Source organism: Cannabis sativa, chromosome 5, assembly GCF_029168945.1.
Source record: "Cannabis sativa cultivar Pink pepper isolate KNU-18-1 chromosome 5, ASM2916894v1, whole genome shotgun sequence".
NCBI classification, from domain to species: domain Eukaryota; kingdom Viridiplantae; phylum Streptophyta; class Magnoliopsida; order Rosales; family Cannabaceae; genus Cannabis; species Cannabis sativa.
The window spans coordinates 51,556,993-51,576,376 of NC_083605.1; the positions used below are offsets into that span (position 1 = coordinate 51,556,993).

The 19,384-nt window shown below is 31.4% G+C and overlaps 2 protein-coding genes across 2 annotated transcripts; both read left to right on the forward strand.

Annotated features, from left to right (window-relative positions):
* The first annotated feature begins 6,243 nt into the window (after positions 1-6,243).
* Positions 6,244-7,943, forward strand: LOC115715953 (CAX-interacting protein 4). Its single transcript, XM_030644632.2, has 2 exons — positions 6,244-6,464; positions 6,791-7,943. The coding sequence occupies exon 2, from the start codon at positions 6,792-6,794 to the stop codon at positions 7,779-7,781; it is 990 nt and encodes a 329-aa protein (XP_030500492.2). The 5' UTR covers positions 6,244-6,464; position 6,791; the 3' UTR covers positions 7,782-7,943.
* A 5,954-nt stretch (positions 7,944-13,897) lies between these two features.
* Positions 13,898-14,602, forward strand: LOC115717711 (uncharacterized). Its single transcript, XM_030646691.2, has one exon. The coding sequence runs from the start codon at positions 13,898-13,900 to the stop codon at positions 14,600-14,602; it is 705 nt and encodes a 234-aa protein (XP_030502551.2).
* Positions 14,603-19,384: the final 4,782 nt, after the last annotated feature.

Genomic DNA, 19,384 nt, shown 5'->3' on the forward strand with positions numbered 1-19,384 from the left:
AAGGTGAGCAAAGCGTGTACACACTTGTGTTCGTTTTCAATGCCGCGGCACATGCATGAAGGCAAGGGAGTTTCAATAACGTGAACACGCCGCTGGTGCATGTTCTTTCAACTAGATTCACATCACCACCTCTTTCACCGTTAGGTCCCCTACCAACGTTATACAAATTGGCTCCATTTCGTTGGACGCGCCTGTACCTTGCATTTTCATGAATTTTTGCCAAGTTTTTTTCAAAGAGCGTGGCCAAAGGGGTGGTACATTTGTCAGCATTTTCGAGGCGATCAGCGAACCACGATTGGAGTGTGAACCTGATAAATTCAACCAAAGTAGTTATTGGATATTTCCTGAACTCTTCTGTGACACTATTGAAGCTTTCAGCAGCGTTGCTCGTCATGATGTTGTATCTATCGCCCAAACAATAAGGGTGAGCCCACTTCTCAAACCCTATACTCTCCACATATGCAGCAATGGCCGGATTCATCTTTCTAAGCTTCTCGAACTCTCTATCGCATTCAGTCTTCGACCATGCGTAAGCAACATTATATATTTGGTTATGAAAAGCATCAGTCTTGAATTTGGCGTTCACGTTCATAACAATGTGGTGATAGCATGCACAGTGGACTGCTTCGGGAAAAACGAGTTCAACAGCATGATCAATGCTTTGATGCCTATTTGACACAAACACTAAGTTCTCAACCACGCCAATTGCTACCCTCAACTTCTGTAAGAAATACGTCCAGGAGTCGTTATTCTCACTGTCAACGATACCATAAGCAACCGGCAACAATTGGCTGTTCGCATCGTATGCCACAGCAACTAACATTATACCGCCGTACTTCGTCTTCAAAAAGGTGCCATCGATACTCAAAACAGGACGACAAACAGAAAAGCCCCTTCTACATGCACCGAGTGATATAAAACAGTACTTGACCCGCTCATCCTCTAAGTACAAGTCAGTAATGGTACCTCGATTCTTCTGTTCCAGCATGTACAAGTACCTAGGAAGCTTCATGTATGAAAACTCAGGCGTACCCCTAGCATACGTAAGTCCCATCTCCCTGCACCTCCACGCCTTCACATAACTCATACTGATACCATAGTTGTCAAACATGTCCCTCTGTATGTCTTTAGCCTTGTACTTAGTTCCATCTTGGGTGTACTTCCCCTTAATAAGGTGGCCAACTACCCATGGTGCTGCTTGACGGTGATCTGAACGTCTCGCATTCAAGTTACATGTGTGTTCATTGTGAAATACAGTGACCTCAAAGTTGTCAGAATGCATCTTCTTCCTCCCCCTCAATCTCCATTTACAATCTGGAGCCTTGCATGTAACGTACAGCACATCAGGGGATAACTTCTTCACCATCCACTCGAAATTGTTATTAAGTGCAAACCTACCCACTACTTGTCTCAGTTCTTCCTTGTTTTCATAAAAATTACCAAGCTATATCACCCCTGCTTCCTTACTTTGTAAACAAGTAGTTAGCTCATGATTTTCCATTATATCTTCCTTTGTCCACATGGGAGCTTTGAACTTGGTACAAACTTCAAAAGAGGAGAACGTTGAGAAGGTTGCATGACGAGCATGTTCTTCGCCCGCCTTGTCGACTACTGCTAGTTCCAGGTGTAGTGCGATTTTCACTACGAGGTTGTCGTTCTCGCTGTGTACCTTGGTTACTCGGTACACACTCTAACCTCAACGATGGTCCCGCTACGGCTTCATCGACTGCCAAATCATGTTCATCGTCCATATTCTAATCTACAATAGGATCGTTATTGTAGAAGGGTAAATCGAACTCTTCAAACTGATGAAATCCTGTCGCTTCTTGCTCTTGCCCTACATTGGTCGGAACCTCTAAATTGGTCGGAACCTCTAAATTGGTCGGAACCTCCTCATTCACACCAATCCCAACATCTGTTTCGGGAACGCAAGACCCTACCACACTTCGAGGGAGAGGATTAGTAGGCGGCGTAGGCTCCGAATTCCCAACTTTTCTCACCTTGGTCACGAATAATGGCATAAACTCTGTATTTGACATTGTTGCCCTCATCTCTAAAAACGTTCTCAGTTGGCATTCTCTCTTAATAACCTCTGGCGCAACCATTTTTCCCTTCATGTACAAGGAACAAATCTCCAACTTTAAATCATACGCTACCGGATCAACTTCCAACTCTTCATATAAAATTTGTCGCAGTTCTTGTAGGGTTGTCTCAGTTGTAACTGTCAACGTCAAGCTGCTATTTGCTTTTGTAGATCCAATTATAATTCTCACATAACCAAACACCATCGTACGATACAACAAGGAACACTTTCTCTCCTGCAATTGCAAACCAAAAAAACAAGGTCAGTAAAGGAAAAAACACCCAAAAAAAAAATAAAAATCGACATCCCATCGATATCAATCGACATAATGTCGATAATCACAACAGCAGAAATTAGGGCACTAATTGTCGACATTCTGTCGACATAATATCGACATAACGTCGACAACCACACCAAGCATGCTCGCCATCGATATAACATCGACATACCATCGACATTCAATCGACAAACACACAGTGCATGCGTTTCGTGTTTTACGGTTACACATTTAATGTTAATAAATTTTACCTACGTTCCCAACAACCCTTCCCAACTGACACGTTGCATGTCAGACACGTGTCCTATCGACAAGCTATCGACAAATAAGTTAGCAGTGTCACTAAATTGGCATGTTGTCGACATCATGTCGACATAGTATCGACATTCAGTCGACAAATACACCATTTCATGCGTTTTACCTGTACAGTTACACATTTAATGACCATTAAATTTTCCTACATTCCCAACATGTTTACTGCTCTATAAAAGCAAATCCCTTTCTTATTCATAAGTGCTCTTATCTTCTACTTCTCTCTTACTCTTAAAAATTTCTCTTATTCTTAAGTTCTAAATATGGCCCCAAGAAAGAACAAAGGCAAATTCCCCATCTTAACTCCTGAAGAGCTGAAGCAGGAGCCTGATGTTGGCATAATTACTCCTGAAATGCAGAAAGTTTTTGACGCCCAAAGAGCTTTCGAAAGAGAACGATGTGGGAACGAGTTCAGGTTCAGGCAACTTGAAGCACATTTTTGCAAAAGCTGGTGTATGGTCGGCTCCAACACCAGGGTTCACGGAAGGATGCCGTCGTTGCAAACTAGGCATCTTTAACGTAAACCTGAAGCTCGGAACATTATGCAAGTATTGCAAGGCTCACCCACAAGCCAAAGAATTTTAAAAAAAATAATTTGTTATGTTATGGCTTGTGGTGAGTTTTATTTAATGTTTGTTTTTTTTTTTATGAACTTTATTTTCTGTTTTTTTTTTCTGTTTTTTTATGTTATGTTTTTTTCTTATTTTAATGAAATTTCCCTTTTATTTTATGTTATTTTAATGTTATGTTATGTTATTTACGGCTTTTTTTCATTTGCATCGATATTTTGTCGACATGGTGTCGACAAAATATCGACAACTTCTAAAAAGAGATAAACGCTTGTTGTCGACATGCTGTCGACAACTATCGACAAATTGTATTTAGTGGGTTTGTTGCTTAATGTCGACATAACGTCGACATTATGTCGACATAACGTCGATAATGGTCGTCACTGACCTTTCCTTCTGTAATCATCGACAAACCATCGACATATTATCGATATATCATCGATAACACTGGAAAACCCAGAATTCGACTGAAAACCAGATCTGCCAGATCTCAACAATTTCAGACCAAAAAACAGCAGTTCCAACAAATAACACACATATAACAATTTTAAACTACATAAAGTCAAACAAAATGCTTAAAACACAACTTACCCATTATAATGGTGTAAGATTCTTGAGTGATATTGGGTTGTGCTTCGGTTTTCCACCAACACCCACCGAGAAAACAACCATTCAAGAGGGAAGAAAGAGAGGGACGAGAGAGTGGGACGGACAGAGGGAATTTTTTTGATAAATTTTTCAGTTTTTTCTAGAGAGAGAGAGTGGTGCACGAGAGAGAGGGAAGAGAGAGAGAAAGATCAATTTCAGATTTTACCTATTTTATTTTTTTTTTTTGAAAAAAAAGGGTAAAATGGGAAGTTCATGTAATTAATGGACTAAATTTGTACAAATTAAGGGAAGGTATAAATTTTGATATGGCTTGTATTATTAAGGCCAAAAAGTGAAATTTCCCTATATTTTTTACAAATTATTATTGTTGCTATTGCGGTACTTACTACTTAGTATCATGCTATTAGTCTATTGGAAGGGATAGTGATGACTATAAGTGAAATAGGATAATGAGAACATCTTTGAATATGATCAAGTAACAACTATAAGTGAGATACGGTGATGATAGCGGTTTTGAATCAAATAATTTTCTAAATTTATCAATTATTTTTTTCTATATAGATCTCTATTTTATGAGATGATTCTTTAATTTCTAATATTTTATTCACTATAACATTTGATAAATAACTTAATATCTAAAACGTACTATTAGAATTTAAATTTAATTAGTTACAATTCTTTCTTTTTTCTCATTATTAATTAATAGATTTTATTTGGTATATTTCTTCTATAAAAAAATTTTAAAATTATTTATGTATAAAAGTGAGTAGTTAATTCATTGTTTGATTTATTTAGTATACACAAAAAATATGTTGGGAATGATAGTTAACTACAAGAGAGATATGACAATATATAACAATACCCTTGAATGTTATATGTTGACTAGAAGTGAGATACGGTGATGAGATAGATTTTAAAATCATATGATAAGTTTTTTATAAATTTATGTATTCTTATGACAATTCACCCTCAAAATAAGATTCAAGACTAACATATTATTATAATTAATAGGATTAAAATTTGATACAATTTATTAGTTAGTTATCATTAAATAAAAGTTATGATTTATTTTATAATATAATTAAAAAAAAATTAAATATCCGGCGCGAAGCGCAGATTATTCACTAGTTGTACAAATTTGAAAAAAAAAAAAATCACCCACTTTACAATAAGTGCCTCAAAAAAATAGAAGAAGAAGAAAAATAGTAGGACATGGGAGTTGAGATTTATGTAATAATTATTAAATATTAAAAATAATAAAGAATAATTTTTATATTTATTTAAATAAAAAAAAATAAAAACATGTCACTTCTGTGACAACCCAACTCCCAATCAACATTTTAATCAAAAGATTATGTAATAATTATTAAATATTAAAAATAATAAAGAATAATTTTTAAATCCATTAAAATAAAAAAACAAAAACCTGTCACTTTTGTAATAGCCTACGTCCTAATCAGTAAAAAAAAATAAAAAAAAATTTGTAAAAAAAGTGATATACTAATACTACCGTATAAAATAGGGGTGAGCAAAAAATCCAAGAAACCGACCAAACCGAGTAAACCGACCGTCCGAACACCGAAAAAATCGACACCGAAAATCGAAAAAACCGCCTTCGGTTAAAACCGCCTTAACATGGTCGGTTTTAGTGTCAATGGCAAACCGACCGATTAAACGTAGAACCGACCGAACATATATATTATATATAATATATATTATTTTTATACATATTTAATATACAATTTTATTAAACTAATTTTACTTTATTTAAAGTCTCAATTATTCATTATTTTATTTTATTATAATTTGATGCATTTACGTATTATATACACACATTCATAAAATAATACTAGTTTTTTAATATAACTCATTACCATATTAGTAGCACAAATAATTTGAACAAATTTAAAAAAGTTTATTTTACATTATTTATTTAACTAAAAAAGTTTTATTTTTAAATTATATGATATTTGATACAATACTTTAATTTTTTAGTTTTCAAATAATTATAAAAAATTTAAAAACTTAATTTTTTTTTTTTAAAAAAAATGAAGTTCAGTTTGGTCGGTTTAAACCGACCAAACTATGGATTAAAACAGTCGGTTTTTTTATATTTTTATAATAGTCGGTCGGTTTTCGGATTAGAACCATAAAAACTGAAAACCGAATTTTGGATTTTTTTTGTGTAAAAAACTGACCAAACCGACCATTGCTCACCCTTAGTATAAAATCAAAAAATATACATAATAAAAATAAAAAAAATACCGACAATATTTACGTAATAAATTGGAAAAAATAGTGTATGATGTAAATTTTACAACTCTATACGACGTCGTATTCGGCCCAATGGGACCGACTTATTTATTTATTTATTATTATTTTTTTTTTTATTTTTTGAGATAGGGACCGACTCATTTGAATTTGGTTTTATTTTATTTTTTTTATTATATAGATGTCGCAAAGAGAAAAAACCTGGATTGAGGTTTGTGTGGTTTCCTCCATTACCACATTCAAATATCAATCTCCAATTGCTACAAAAGGAAAATACCCATCTTCATTTCAATCGTTGCCTTCGATCGCATAAGTAGAACAAGTTCATCCAACAATCTGCCAAGTATTTCTTTTTTCTTTTATTATGTTAATCGTGCTGTGTTAAATATATATAATCTATATTTTTATCACAATGGATAATTTCTCGTTTTGTATCGTTGGTATGTTAATCTTTTCGAATTGGGGGTTTCCGATTCGAATGTTAGAAATTTAGATTGAGAGTTTTACATTGCTAGCTTCGATTAGCCTGATTCTCCCTTTTATCCAAAATTAGGGTTTTAAAATGCGATTAATTAGAATCATATCTTTTTATCAAGATTTCATACTATTTGAGTTGATTTGATTTAATTTAATTTGGTATGGTTTTGATTTGGGTCTGTGGATTTTCAGTATGCCGGCTACAGCAGGAAGGGTTCGCATGCCCGCGAACAATAGGGTGCACAGTAGTGCTGCCCTACAGACGCACGGAATATGGCAAAGTGCAATTGGGTATGATCCATATGCTCCAAACAAGGAGGAGGATAAGAGCTCTACACAGCACAAATCGGCCAACTCCGAGCCAGAGGGCGAGAATCCTTATGCCAACTTTCAAGGACTTCTTGCCCTTGCTCGCATTACTGGGTCGAACACCGATGTTGCTCGTGGTGCCTGCAAGAGATGTGGCCGTGTTGGGCATCTAAGGTTTCAATGTAGGAACTTTTTGATCAAGGAGAAAGACCCAGCAGCTATTCAGGCTGATGTTATGTCTGAGTTGGATAAGTTGAAGGGAAAGGGTGGTAAGGTAAAGGGAAAAGGCGGTGCTGAGAGCGAGGATAGTGAGGATGAGGATGAGGATGATGAAAGTGAGGAATCAGATTCTGATCGTGATTCAGAGATTGAGAGGATTATTTCTCAGAGGACTGGGAGAAGGGCTAGAAAGAAAGATAGGTCAGTAAAGAAGAAAAATTTGGATGCTGACGATGATGATGATGATGATGAAGACAGCTTGGATTCAGACTCTGGGAAAAGGAGAAAGAGAGGAAGGTCGAAGAAGAAGAGGAGTGGGAAGAGGGAAAGTGATGATTCTGGTAGTTCTGATGATGGTAGGAGGAAGAGAAAGAAGGAGAAGAGGGTAAAGAAAGATGACTCTTCAGATGAGGAAGGCAAGCATCGACGTAGACGGCATAGGAAGAGTAGGAAGGAAAAGAGGAGGCGAAGAAGTCATCGTTACTCAGATGATTCTGCGTCCGATTCATCTGAGGATGATAGACACCGGAAGAGGAAGAGCAGGCGATCACCATCACCATCTCGTTCAGATGGAGGTGACTCTGATGATTCACACCGTGGTCGGAAACATGTGAAGCGGTCTGCAAAGAAGAGCCTGAAGCACCATGATGTATAGAACCTTGAGTAAGAGATTCTATTATACTGTATAACTATATTAGCTTGCTATGATTGTGATGAAGATTCTAACAGAACTTGGTCGTTGTGTGCTTCATTTGCTTAAAGATATTTTGTTTGACATATTTATTTCTGCAATTGGAGGTGATGAAACTATTTTTTATGTTGGAGTTTGAATTTGATAATTTGTCTCTGAATTGTTTTATTATTTTCTTATGTTTTATCTGTTTTTTCTTTTTATTGAAAATGATATGGTTTTATCTTTATTAGTTGAAATATCACTGATTATCATGACTAGTCATAAAAATCTAAGATAGTATAGATTCCCTTTCTAAAACAAAAGTTCAGAATCATCTCTCTAATGTCTGGATTTGTTGATTTATTTAAGCCAGTTTCTGACATGGAATAAACCATTAAGGCTATATATGTATTTTAAATTGCCTACTTATACTACTTTTTGGAATTTTTTAGATAATGAGCTTCTTTGTGATGACAATTTGACTGCTTACGCTTAAGAACTCATCTCTAATCTCTATTGTACTATTTAATTAGTAAGTTTTCTGAGAAAGGTACAAATAAAATGGTTCCAATTGAAGAGAACTGAAACGTTTGTGTTATTACCGGCCAACCAAGTACGTTGCGTTGATTCTTATGATGAACATTTGAGAAAGCTATCATAAGGAAACTAGTGAAGTTTAGTGATTTTCGTTGAGTTAGTTTGATGTTGAAGTATTCTAGAGTTTTTGGGTCCAAGATTCTAAAGTATCTGCGAAAATGCTAAGTTGAGAGTTAATGAGGTTTATGACATGGTAATGCTAAGGAAAGGCAACGGTTTAGAAGTATGCTTTGGCGGTCCCGACTTTTTTGATGGCGATTGATTAGAAGGAATAAAAATATAAAAATTCTATAATTAGGAGTGGGATGAAAATTGGATTGGTAATAATTAGGGTATTTTTATTTGCATCCCATAAAATTATAAATACACACTATTATTAAAAAAAAATATAAACTTAAATAATTTTTAAAAATTACTCTTAATATGTTTTTTTTAAATTTTTTTCTCACATTATTTTATGTTATGTATATATATTTTTTATTTTTTTCTAAGAAAATTTCATAAAATTTTTTATTTTAATTTTTTGGTCATAATATTTAAAATATAATTTAATTTTGTTTGATAGGTATATTCTTTAAGGATATAAATTAGAAGAAAAAAGTTGAAAAAATTTAATACAATGAAAGATATAAATTTTATATTAAATTAAAATTATTAAAATGGGGTGCCTTTAGAAATTTTTGGGTGTAAATAAAATTTTCCTAACCGGGTAGTGCACTTTCCAATCCTGTCCCTGTTTCTCATTTATGCCTTCCATTCTTGCTCTTAATCTCTAATGGGTTTAGGGTAGATGAATTCTCAGGGTATGGAGATTTATTTATTGGGTACCCATTAATATTAAAATAATATTAATAATAAGAAAATAGTGTAATGTAATCAAAAATAAAAATAAAAAATAAGATATTGACTTTAAAATAATCAAATATTTTACTTATTAAAAAGCTTTAATAGTCAACTTTGTAAGTATAGTTTATAACGACAATATGTAGTAATTAGAAAACTACATGGAAAAAGTTTGAGAACTATATATTTCGGTTGAATATGGGGTGAGTAGTATCACCTCCGATCCTATCTCGAACCTGCTTCAGGTATATAAAATTGCACCCTGCCCCATTACCTATTAAGGCAGTTAATTTCTACCTTATTCGTGCCAGGTATATAGACATATGGAATAAAATTTAAAGTGCATAAAAAAAATAATTAATTTTTTTTTTCTCATCTTGTATTGTAATGATTTTTTTTTTTCGTTTTATGTTTTTGGATGCAATCCAATCGGCATAGTAACTCAAATTCAATTTAATTTCTAGAAGTGCAGGTTAGATTAGTAATGTTATTTTTTAATATTTATTAAAAAAAATTATTTTTTTACATCACCATCAACAAAATAAATATTATTTGATGCCTTCAACAATAAATTAAAATAAATAAAATAAAAATTTAAAACAAGAAAAAAATTATGTATAAGAAATGCTTAATTTTATTTTGCATTATATTTTTTTAAAACATATTTATATCATTTTCAAATTATTATTTTTATATTAAAATATTAATTATATATGTATTTTTAAATATATGTATAAAATATGTGTGGATTGAATTTAATTGTTACTTTTATAAAAAATTTCTATGGTCGGCACACCTATTTTGTCCTCATACTATAAAGACATTTTCTTGGCTATTATACACATTAAATAAAGTGTAGTTGCATCTATTAGATTAAAAATAAAAGAAAAAACCTATTCTGACATGTGTCTCCAATATGATGTGTCATGCAATAAAATTATTATAATCAAAATATTTTTTATTAATATTTAATTTAATATTTTATTAGTGAATCAAAATGACCACTCCAACTGTTGTGCAGCAGTCATCATCCAATTTTTTTTATTAAGGAAAATAATAAATGAAAGACAAATCAATTTCAAATGTGGGGTAACGGTAACAATTTTAGAATGACACACTCAAATAATTTAATTAATAATAATAAAAAAATCAACTGTTTTATCCCCTATAAATACTCATTATTTTTCACTCTTCTTCTACACCATTTTTACAATTTCTTACAAAATCTATTATCACAAATTTTCTTTATTTTTTTCTTCTCACTAATTTCATATCATTTTCCAAACCACTTTTCTACATTATCTTATATTCATAAATGGATTCCCAAAATTCTCCACATACCAACTCCCAAAATTCAATCATTCAATCTTCTCAATCCAACTAAAATTATCAAAATTCTCCACAAACCAACCCACAAAATTCAAATTTACAATATTTTCCATTAACTAAAATTTTCCATATACCAACTCTCAAAATCCAAATTTTCTATTTTCTCAATTTAGCCATAATCCTCCGTTTGACAACCCCCAAAATTGTAATTTCCAATATTCTCAATTCAACCCAAATTATCCAATCTTCTCTTTTTCTTACCAAAATTTTAGCACTTTTGAGACTCCCCAACATGATCCAATCTTCACACAAAGACATTTACTCTCACATGTGTTTCCCTCACCTTTTCCAAACCAACATGAAATGGTTTCAAGCATTAATAAGAAAAGTATTGATTTGAATGTGGATTCGTTAACACAATCCGTCTCTGAAACCCATTCAACACATGGTGTAAGGGAAATTTCATATTTTTTTAAATTTTATTGTGTTATTAATTTTTCTCTTTTATTTTGTAGGTGTTCTATTAGTGGGGCGGAAGTGACAACTCTCAGTTTTGAAATTTTTTCTGATATTAAGGTTTAATTGTCTAGTTCTCCTGGGTATCTCTGCATGCCCTTAGGATAGACAATGAATGATTTAAATGGAAGAAAATCCTCCTCTGGCTGCGTAACTTTGTTACCTTTGTTATTTTAACCTGTATCGGTTTCCCTTCAAAAAAAATTATTATAGACAGGTTAATAGAATAGGTTATTTAAAAAGTGATTTACTACCAACATTAATATTGTGCTAATATAATACTTTTTGGTTTTAAAAATTAAAAGTACTTATTGCTTTTAACTATTTCGTTTACAGGTTCTTTTCAGTTTTCCAGGCAGAAACAGTTGTGTTGCTAGAAGATTTGCGTTAGGCTCAAGATGTGGGATTTCCCGTGGAGAGGGTTTTCTGATTCACTTTCTTTGTGTTGGGATTTTATGCCCTAAATGAAACCCATTACAATCTAATCTGATTTGTTATCAATAAAAGATTAGAAGTCATTTATGTTTACTTGCTATTTTCATGTTAATGGTTTAATATATATACAAAATCTGTTAAGTCCAGAACATATAGTCATTTGCAGTTACCGTGATGTCAACACAGTGGAATGTGATTGTAATTATATGCTTCGAAAGACAAAGTCCTTGTTTCATCAGTGCATTGGATTTACACTGATGTGATAATCAGCGATGTAGTATACTTACACTTTGCATAAGTGTTATGTTCTTTCCAGAATATTGGCGAAGTATACTAGTTTCGAATGTATGAAGTATACATTGGACTGGACCGATATTGATCTTGGTTAAGATATTATAATACTTACCGTTGTATCTTTCCAAGTCAATATCACTAGTTGATCTTAGATCAAAAGATCTTAATCCTGATATGCTTAAGCTCAATCTCAGGAGTGTTGTTCATGTTCTTTAATTTGAGTTAAGCCTACTTTTGGGTCAGGATGATATGTACATTTTGGGAACATGATAGTATGATTGAGTGGGAGTGCTAAACATAAATATGGAATCTATAGCTTCTATAGGTAGTTAGAAGTTAAATGATGATTTCTTTTGAGCTTGGCTAAATAGATGTAAATGGAAGAGCTCTTATTTCAGTGATTATATTTTAGTTCACTAAAATATCATTTACAGGTAGCTAAGTGCTTTAAGGATCAAAATACATTGAGGGGTGAAACGGTAAATTTATCCCTACTCGGTGTAAATCATCTATATAGAGGATTTTTGATTATTGAGATTATAACGATGGTTAAATGTGATAGCGTATCTATATGGTGGAACATATAGAGCGTTCTATATGACTGAGAGTGCAATTTCAAGTTCTAAGAGTGGATGCAACACGGAATTAATAAGTTAGGGAATTTACTCGGTAAATTCTAGTTCAGCTTATTGGAAGCTTAGTAATATAGGCCCATGGTCCCCATTCTAGTTGAGACCATACTACTTGTAAGACTCAGATAATTGATTTTAATTAATCAATTATAATTCTAAAATTAGACTATGTCTAGTTTATGATTTTTCACTAAGCAATGGCTAAATTGTGAAGAAAAGAGATTCTAGGTTTTATTTATTAATTGGAAGACTTTATTATGTCTAATTAATAATTATATTAAATGAAAATATTATTTAATAATTTATTTTAGTTATTAAATAATTAGTTTTGGCATTTAAATAGTTGGAATTGGAAAATTGGTATTTTTGAGAAAATAGAAATAAAAATTGTCAAAATTGCAAAATACCAAGTGGGGCCCATTAACCCTATGGCCGGCCACTTAATGGTGTTTTTTTCCAATTAATATTTTCATTATTTTAATGCCAAGTAATTCCTAACCTAAACCTAGTGGTTACCTAATAATAGATAGTGATAGCTCACACTTAACAAGAGATTGAAAAATAGAAATTTTTGCCTTTAGAAAAATTTGAGCCATCTGACTATCCTTCTATAGCCGAACCTCTCTCTCCCTCTTTTCTTCTTCAATTTTTTCGAAACCTTGAGTGATAGAGTGAGTGCCCACACACATCAAGTGGTATCTCAATCATAGTCTGGAAGATTGTGAAGAATCCAAACTGAAGAGAAGGACATTCGGGCTCAGATCTTGGTGATACTCTACGACAGAAAGGATACAAGGGTTAGAAATCTGAGTGGAATGAGACATATTATTCCGCTGCACCCAATGTAAGGTTTTCTAAACTTTATATGTGTTTAATTTTATTGTTTTAGAAATTCATGTTAGGATATTAATGAAACATACTTGTTAGTAAATCTAGATCCTAGTAAAATATATTCCAACACTTTGGTCTCAACTTTGGAGGGTCAGAAAATGTATTTGCATGAACTGGGGGTTATCTTTTCTGATATTAAAGTTTTATTGTCTAGTTTTCCTGGGGCATCTCTCTCTCTCTCTCATGTGCAGCAACTTTATAGTTGAGGCTCATAGATTGGCTAAGCATGCCTTTAGGATAGACAATGAATTTTCTTAGATGAAAGAAGCCTCCCCACCTTTTGTGTAACTTTTGTTACCCTTGTTATTTTAACCTTTATCGGTTACCCAAAAAAAAAAAAAACACACACACACACACACGGTGTTGAAGGGTTAACAAAAGTAGTTTTACATAGTGAAGAGGAACCAAGCAATAAAAATAAACTTAAATGGAGCAAGGAAGCAAATATACTTCTAATAAGTGCATGGCTAAATACATCTAAGGATGGTGTCGTGGGAACTGACCAAATTTCTGTAAATTTTTGGGGTCGGATCGCAAATTACTTCAAAACCCACTACAAAGATGATCAACGAAGAACTGGAAAGCAATGTTGATACATCTAAGGATGGTGTCGTGGGAACTGACCAAATTTCTGTAAATTTTTGGGGTCGGATCGCAAATTACTTCAACACCCACTACAAAGATGATCAACGAAGAACTGGGAAGCAATGCAAAGACCATTGCAACAAGATGAATCAAAAGGTGACACGTTTCAATGGGTGTTACAAGCGAGTACAACAAGCACATCACATCGGTTGGTTTGATGACCAAATTATTAAGAATGCACATGAGATGTACAAGTCTGAAAATAACAATTTAAAATTTCAGCTTGTAGACTGTTGGAGATTATTAAAAGATGAGCCGAAATGGAATGTAATGTACCAATCAGAAGGTGTTAAGCGAGCGAAGGTGTCAAGATCAGGGGCATATACTTCATCATCCAATGTAGACATCAGTGATCATAAAGTTCGTGAAGAGCGCCCTATTGGCCAAAAGGCAACAAAGAGAAAGGGAAAGGGAAAGCAAGATGAGCAACTTGCTACATTTTATGACATTAATCAATGGAAAGCAAATGTGTTGGAGAAATTGGTGGCGGTACAAGAAAAAAAAGTAATGGCAAAATACATGGATTATCTATTCTTGGGCACATCAAATATGACTCCTGAGCAAAAAAAAGATCATAAAAATTTGGTAGCTCATATTAAGACTAATATTTTAAATTTGTAATTCCGTATTTTTATCGAATTGTTATGTATTATTTTAAAATTATAATTCCTATGTATTGTTCTTATCTAATTGTAACTTTTTATCAGATGCATTATCCTTTATTTAAACTATTTCATTTCAACAACCACATTTTGACTGTTAACGACTATATTTTAACAACTATATTGTAACGACTATATTTTAACAACTGTATTGTAACGACTATATTTTAACTGTTGGGTTTTTTGTGCCCTAAATAAAACCCTTTACAATCTGATTAGTTATCAATATAAGAAATTTGAAGTGATTTATGTTTGCATGAATTTTCATGCTAATGGTTTAATATGTTTATTACATTTACACACAAAATCAGTTAAGTCTAGATCATATGTTTATTCACAATTACAGTATCGTCAACACAGTGGGTCCCTGTTTCATCAGTGTTTTGGATTTACACTAATGTGATAATCAGCAATGATGTGTACTTACACTTGGAGTACGTGTTATGTTCTTTCCAGGACATTAGTAAAGTATACCAGTTTCGAATGTATGGAGTATACATTGGACTGGACCGATATTGTAACTTAGTTAAGATATTATAAACTTACCGTTATATCTTTCCAAGTCAATATCAGTAGTTGATCTTAAGATTAAAAGAATCTAAATCCTGATATGCTTAGGCTCAACTCAGGAGTACTATTCATGTTCTTTGATTTATTTGTTAAGCCTACTTTTGGGTCAGGGTGATGCGTATATTTTGGAAACATGATAGTATGATTGAGTGGGAGTGCTGAACATAAATATGGAATCTATAGCTTCTACTGGTGTATAGAAGTCAAGTGATGATTCCCTTCGAGCTTAGCTAAATAGAAGTAAATGGATGAGCTCTTGTTTAAGTGACTAATTCTTAGATCACTAAACATCATTTACAAGTAGCTAAGTGTTTTAAGGGGCAAAATACGTTGAGGGGTGAGAACGGTAAAATTATCCCATCTTGATGTAAATCATCTATATAGAGGATCTTTGATCACAATAAGATTATAACAATGGTTAAATGAGATAGCATATCTATATCGTGGAACATATAATATGCTCTATATACGTCTGAGAGTGCAATTCTAAGTTTTAAGAGTGGATTCAACGAAGAATTAATAAGTTGAGACTATACTGCTTGTAAGACTCAATAATTGATTTGTGATTAATCAATTATAATTCTAAAGTTAGACTACGTCTAATTTGTGAATTTTCACTAAGTAGGGACGAAATTGTAAAGAAAAGAGATTCTAGGTTCATTTATTTATTAATAGACTTTATATGTCTAATTAATAATTAAATTAAATGACAATATTATTTAATAATCTATTTTAGTTATTAAATAATTAGCTTTGGCATTTAAATGGTTAGAATTAGAAAATTGGCGTTTTTGAGAAAATAGAAATAAAATTTGTGAAAACTGCAAAAACCAAGTGAGGCCCATTACACACCATGACCGGCCACTTGGGGTAGTTTTTCAAATTGATATTTTTATTATTTTAATGCCAAATAATTCCTAACCTAAACCTAGTAGTTGCCTATAAATAGAAAGTGATGGCTTAGTCAAATCACAAGTTGAAAACAACCTTTTCTGTCAGAAAATTCTCTCTTCAGAAAAACTGAGCCTTCCCTTTCACTTCTATAGCCGAACCTACCCTCTCTTTTCCTCTTCATAAATTTTGAACCTTAGTGATAGAGTAAGTGCCCACACACAGCAAGTGGTACCTCAATCATAGATTGGAAGACTGTGAAGGATCACACACAAAGAGAAGGACATTCGGGCTCAGATCTTGATAATACTTTGCGACAGAAAGGATACAAGGGTTAGAGATCTGAGTGGAAGGAGACATTAATTCCGCTGCCATCAATGTAAGGTTTTCTTAACTTTATATGTGTGTATTTATCGTTTTAGAAAGTTCATATTTAGGGTGTTAAATAACATACTTGTGAGTAGATCTAAGATCCTGGTAAAATATAAATTCCAACAACTGGCCTCAGAGCCATGGTAATTGATTTTCTTGCAAGAAATTTGGACTTTAAAACGATTGTTTGTTATTTGGATGGTTTCATATTGTGTTGAGTGTTGTATGATGATTGATTGATGTTTATGAATTTTCGTGAAAAATTATTGAAATTCTGTTTCTGGAATTATTTTTATTGGATAGTATGGAAAAAATTAAGCAATTTACTTTTTTACAGAACTCAATTTCGATTTAATTTGAATTAGTTATGATTTTTTGAAGTTTCAGAAAAAATCAGGGTCGTGCAACAGGGCCACACGCGCGGACGAGGGTGACACCCTCGGACAGCACGCGTTCAGACAGTGCCCATCAGCACGCGGAAATCATGCAGCATCCTTGCTGCGCCGTGTTTCGTCGCCCAAGCAACCCCATACGCGCGCGCGGGCAGTATGCTCAGCATACTGTCCGTACAACTCGCATTTTTTTTGTTTTTCTTCGATTTTTCATGCTATTTCATGGATTTAACTTCCGATTTTTTGTGTAGTTTTGTATTTAGACATTTACTATTCCTATTTCAATTCTAAATATCATAATTAAATTAATTAATATTTTTTTTAATTTAATTCATGATATTAGTGTAATTTGAATTTGAAAATAGTAAATATCTATCTTTTTGCTTAATTATCTATCTTATTTTTAAATTTGATTATATCTTATCTTATTTTTAAATTTAATGTCAGATATTAAATTTTGAAATTAAATATTTTTGTAAATAATTTGACCTTATTTAAATTTAAAATAAGATGACTATAATCATGATATTTTAAATAGATGTAAGATATTTTGCTAACTTTTAAATTTTGTTATTTTATTTATTTAAATTAAATCATAAAATCTGAAAAAGATATTTATTTATCTTTTTTTAATTTTTATTGAATATTTAATTTATAAAATAACATTAAATTTTAAAAGTAGTTAGCAAATTTTGAAATGATATTTAGGTTAGTTGAAACCTAATTTTTCAAAATTGTAGGTTTAATTTTAAATATAATTTTATTATTAATTTCGAATATATATTTTTTTAATTCGAAAATAAATATTTTTTTATTTAATTATTTAAAATTAAATAAATCCTACATCCAACTATCCAGCTAATCTTGTTGCAGGAGTATGTGTTTTAGCTTGTTTGTAAGTTTTATAAAACCTATTATTGCTTGATTGCAAATAGCCATGGTTAACTTGTTGACAGATCCAATGATCAGATTTTAACTCATGGTTCAATTGGTCAAGTAAATAATTTGTAATAGGTAAATTTTACAATCTTCTTTCATCCGTGTATGACCTAACAACATGATAGGATCCATCCAAATGTGTGCCTGTGTGAGCCTATATGTTTATTTTATTATATAGATGCATATAGGTTATTGCTAAATAAAATGTCACACCATGATAGATTTTATTTAGGTTCATTTAGTTTTTGGACCTATTCAATTAATAACAGTTATTTATTTTAAGGTTAAATTCCTCTCTTTTGGGCCTTGTGTGAGAGTTGGGGCCAATAGAAGTGGGTACGACATACTGAACCCAAATCCCCCTCACATGAACTATCCCAATTGTGAAGGCCCATTTGCCTGATTTGAATAACTGTGCTAGGTTAATTAAATTAGTTTAACCTAATAAAATTGATTAGCAACATAATTAACTTTTAAAATATATGAAATTCATTTTCATTTTAATATTTTAAAGTTAATTTTAAGAAAAACACGTTTAGTTTTAGATATTATTTCTAGACAAACTATTTGTATTTTTCTTGTATTTAATTAAATAAAGAATTTTAACTAACTAGATTCTTTCTGGAGCTTATTTAATTAAATACTCCTATTTAAGTTATAAATTAGTTATTTTAACTGATTTTTCATATCTAACTTAAATTTGAATATTTTATTTAAATTTAAAATTAAGTTGAGGAATTCTAAGCGTTAGTTATTAAAGATTCTTTAGATATTTTTTAAGTTAGTTTTAAACTTAAAATGGAATATTTTATAAATTCTGTGGTTACAACTTAATTTTTGATATTTAATTAAATTTAAATTTGAAAATATTTAAGTTCTAGATTTTTTCTATGCAACTTAAATTAGATACTTTTTCAAATTTTTGTTGAAAAGATACTTAGTCAAATAAGATATTTTCTAGATAGTAATTTCTAGACTACTTATTATTTCTAATATTAAATAGGAAAATATTATACATTGTGAAATTAATTATTTAAATAATTAATTTTGGGACAATTTAATTTAAGTATATTTGTCCTAGTATTAAACTAGAGATTAATAATTAAGCCTTCTCTACACTTAATTATTTATTTCTTAAATTTAATACATTTAATTAAATTGAAAATTAAATATCTAAGTTGATTTTCATCATGATACTTAAATATTTATTTTTCATGATACTTAATTAAATAGAAAATTATTTTTAGTTGAAATTTATTTTTTCAACTTAAATTTAAATAATTTTTAAAATATATTTTTTCTTTATTTTATTAATCAATTTCGAAATTGCATTTATTTATGCTAGATGTTTTTGAATTCATCTTGAAAAATAGATTAAGTTGTAAATTAATTATTTATTTTAATTAATTCTTGGACCAACTTAAATCAATGATTTTTTTCATTTATTGATTAATTTAAAATAAATAAATTAAAATATATTATTAGAAATTGAATTAATTAGTCAAAGGAAAATCTAGATAGGTGATATTTTTGCTTGAAGTATTTTTTCTAAGTATTTATTATTTAAGTATTTCGAA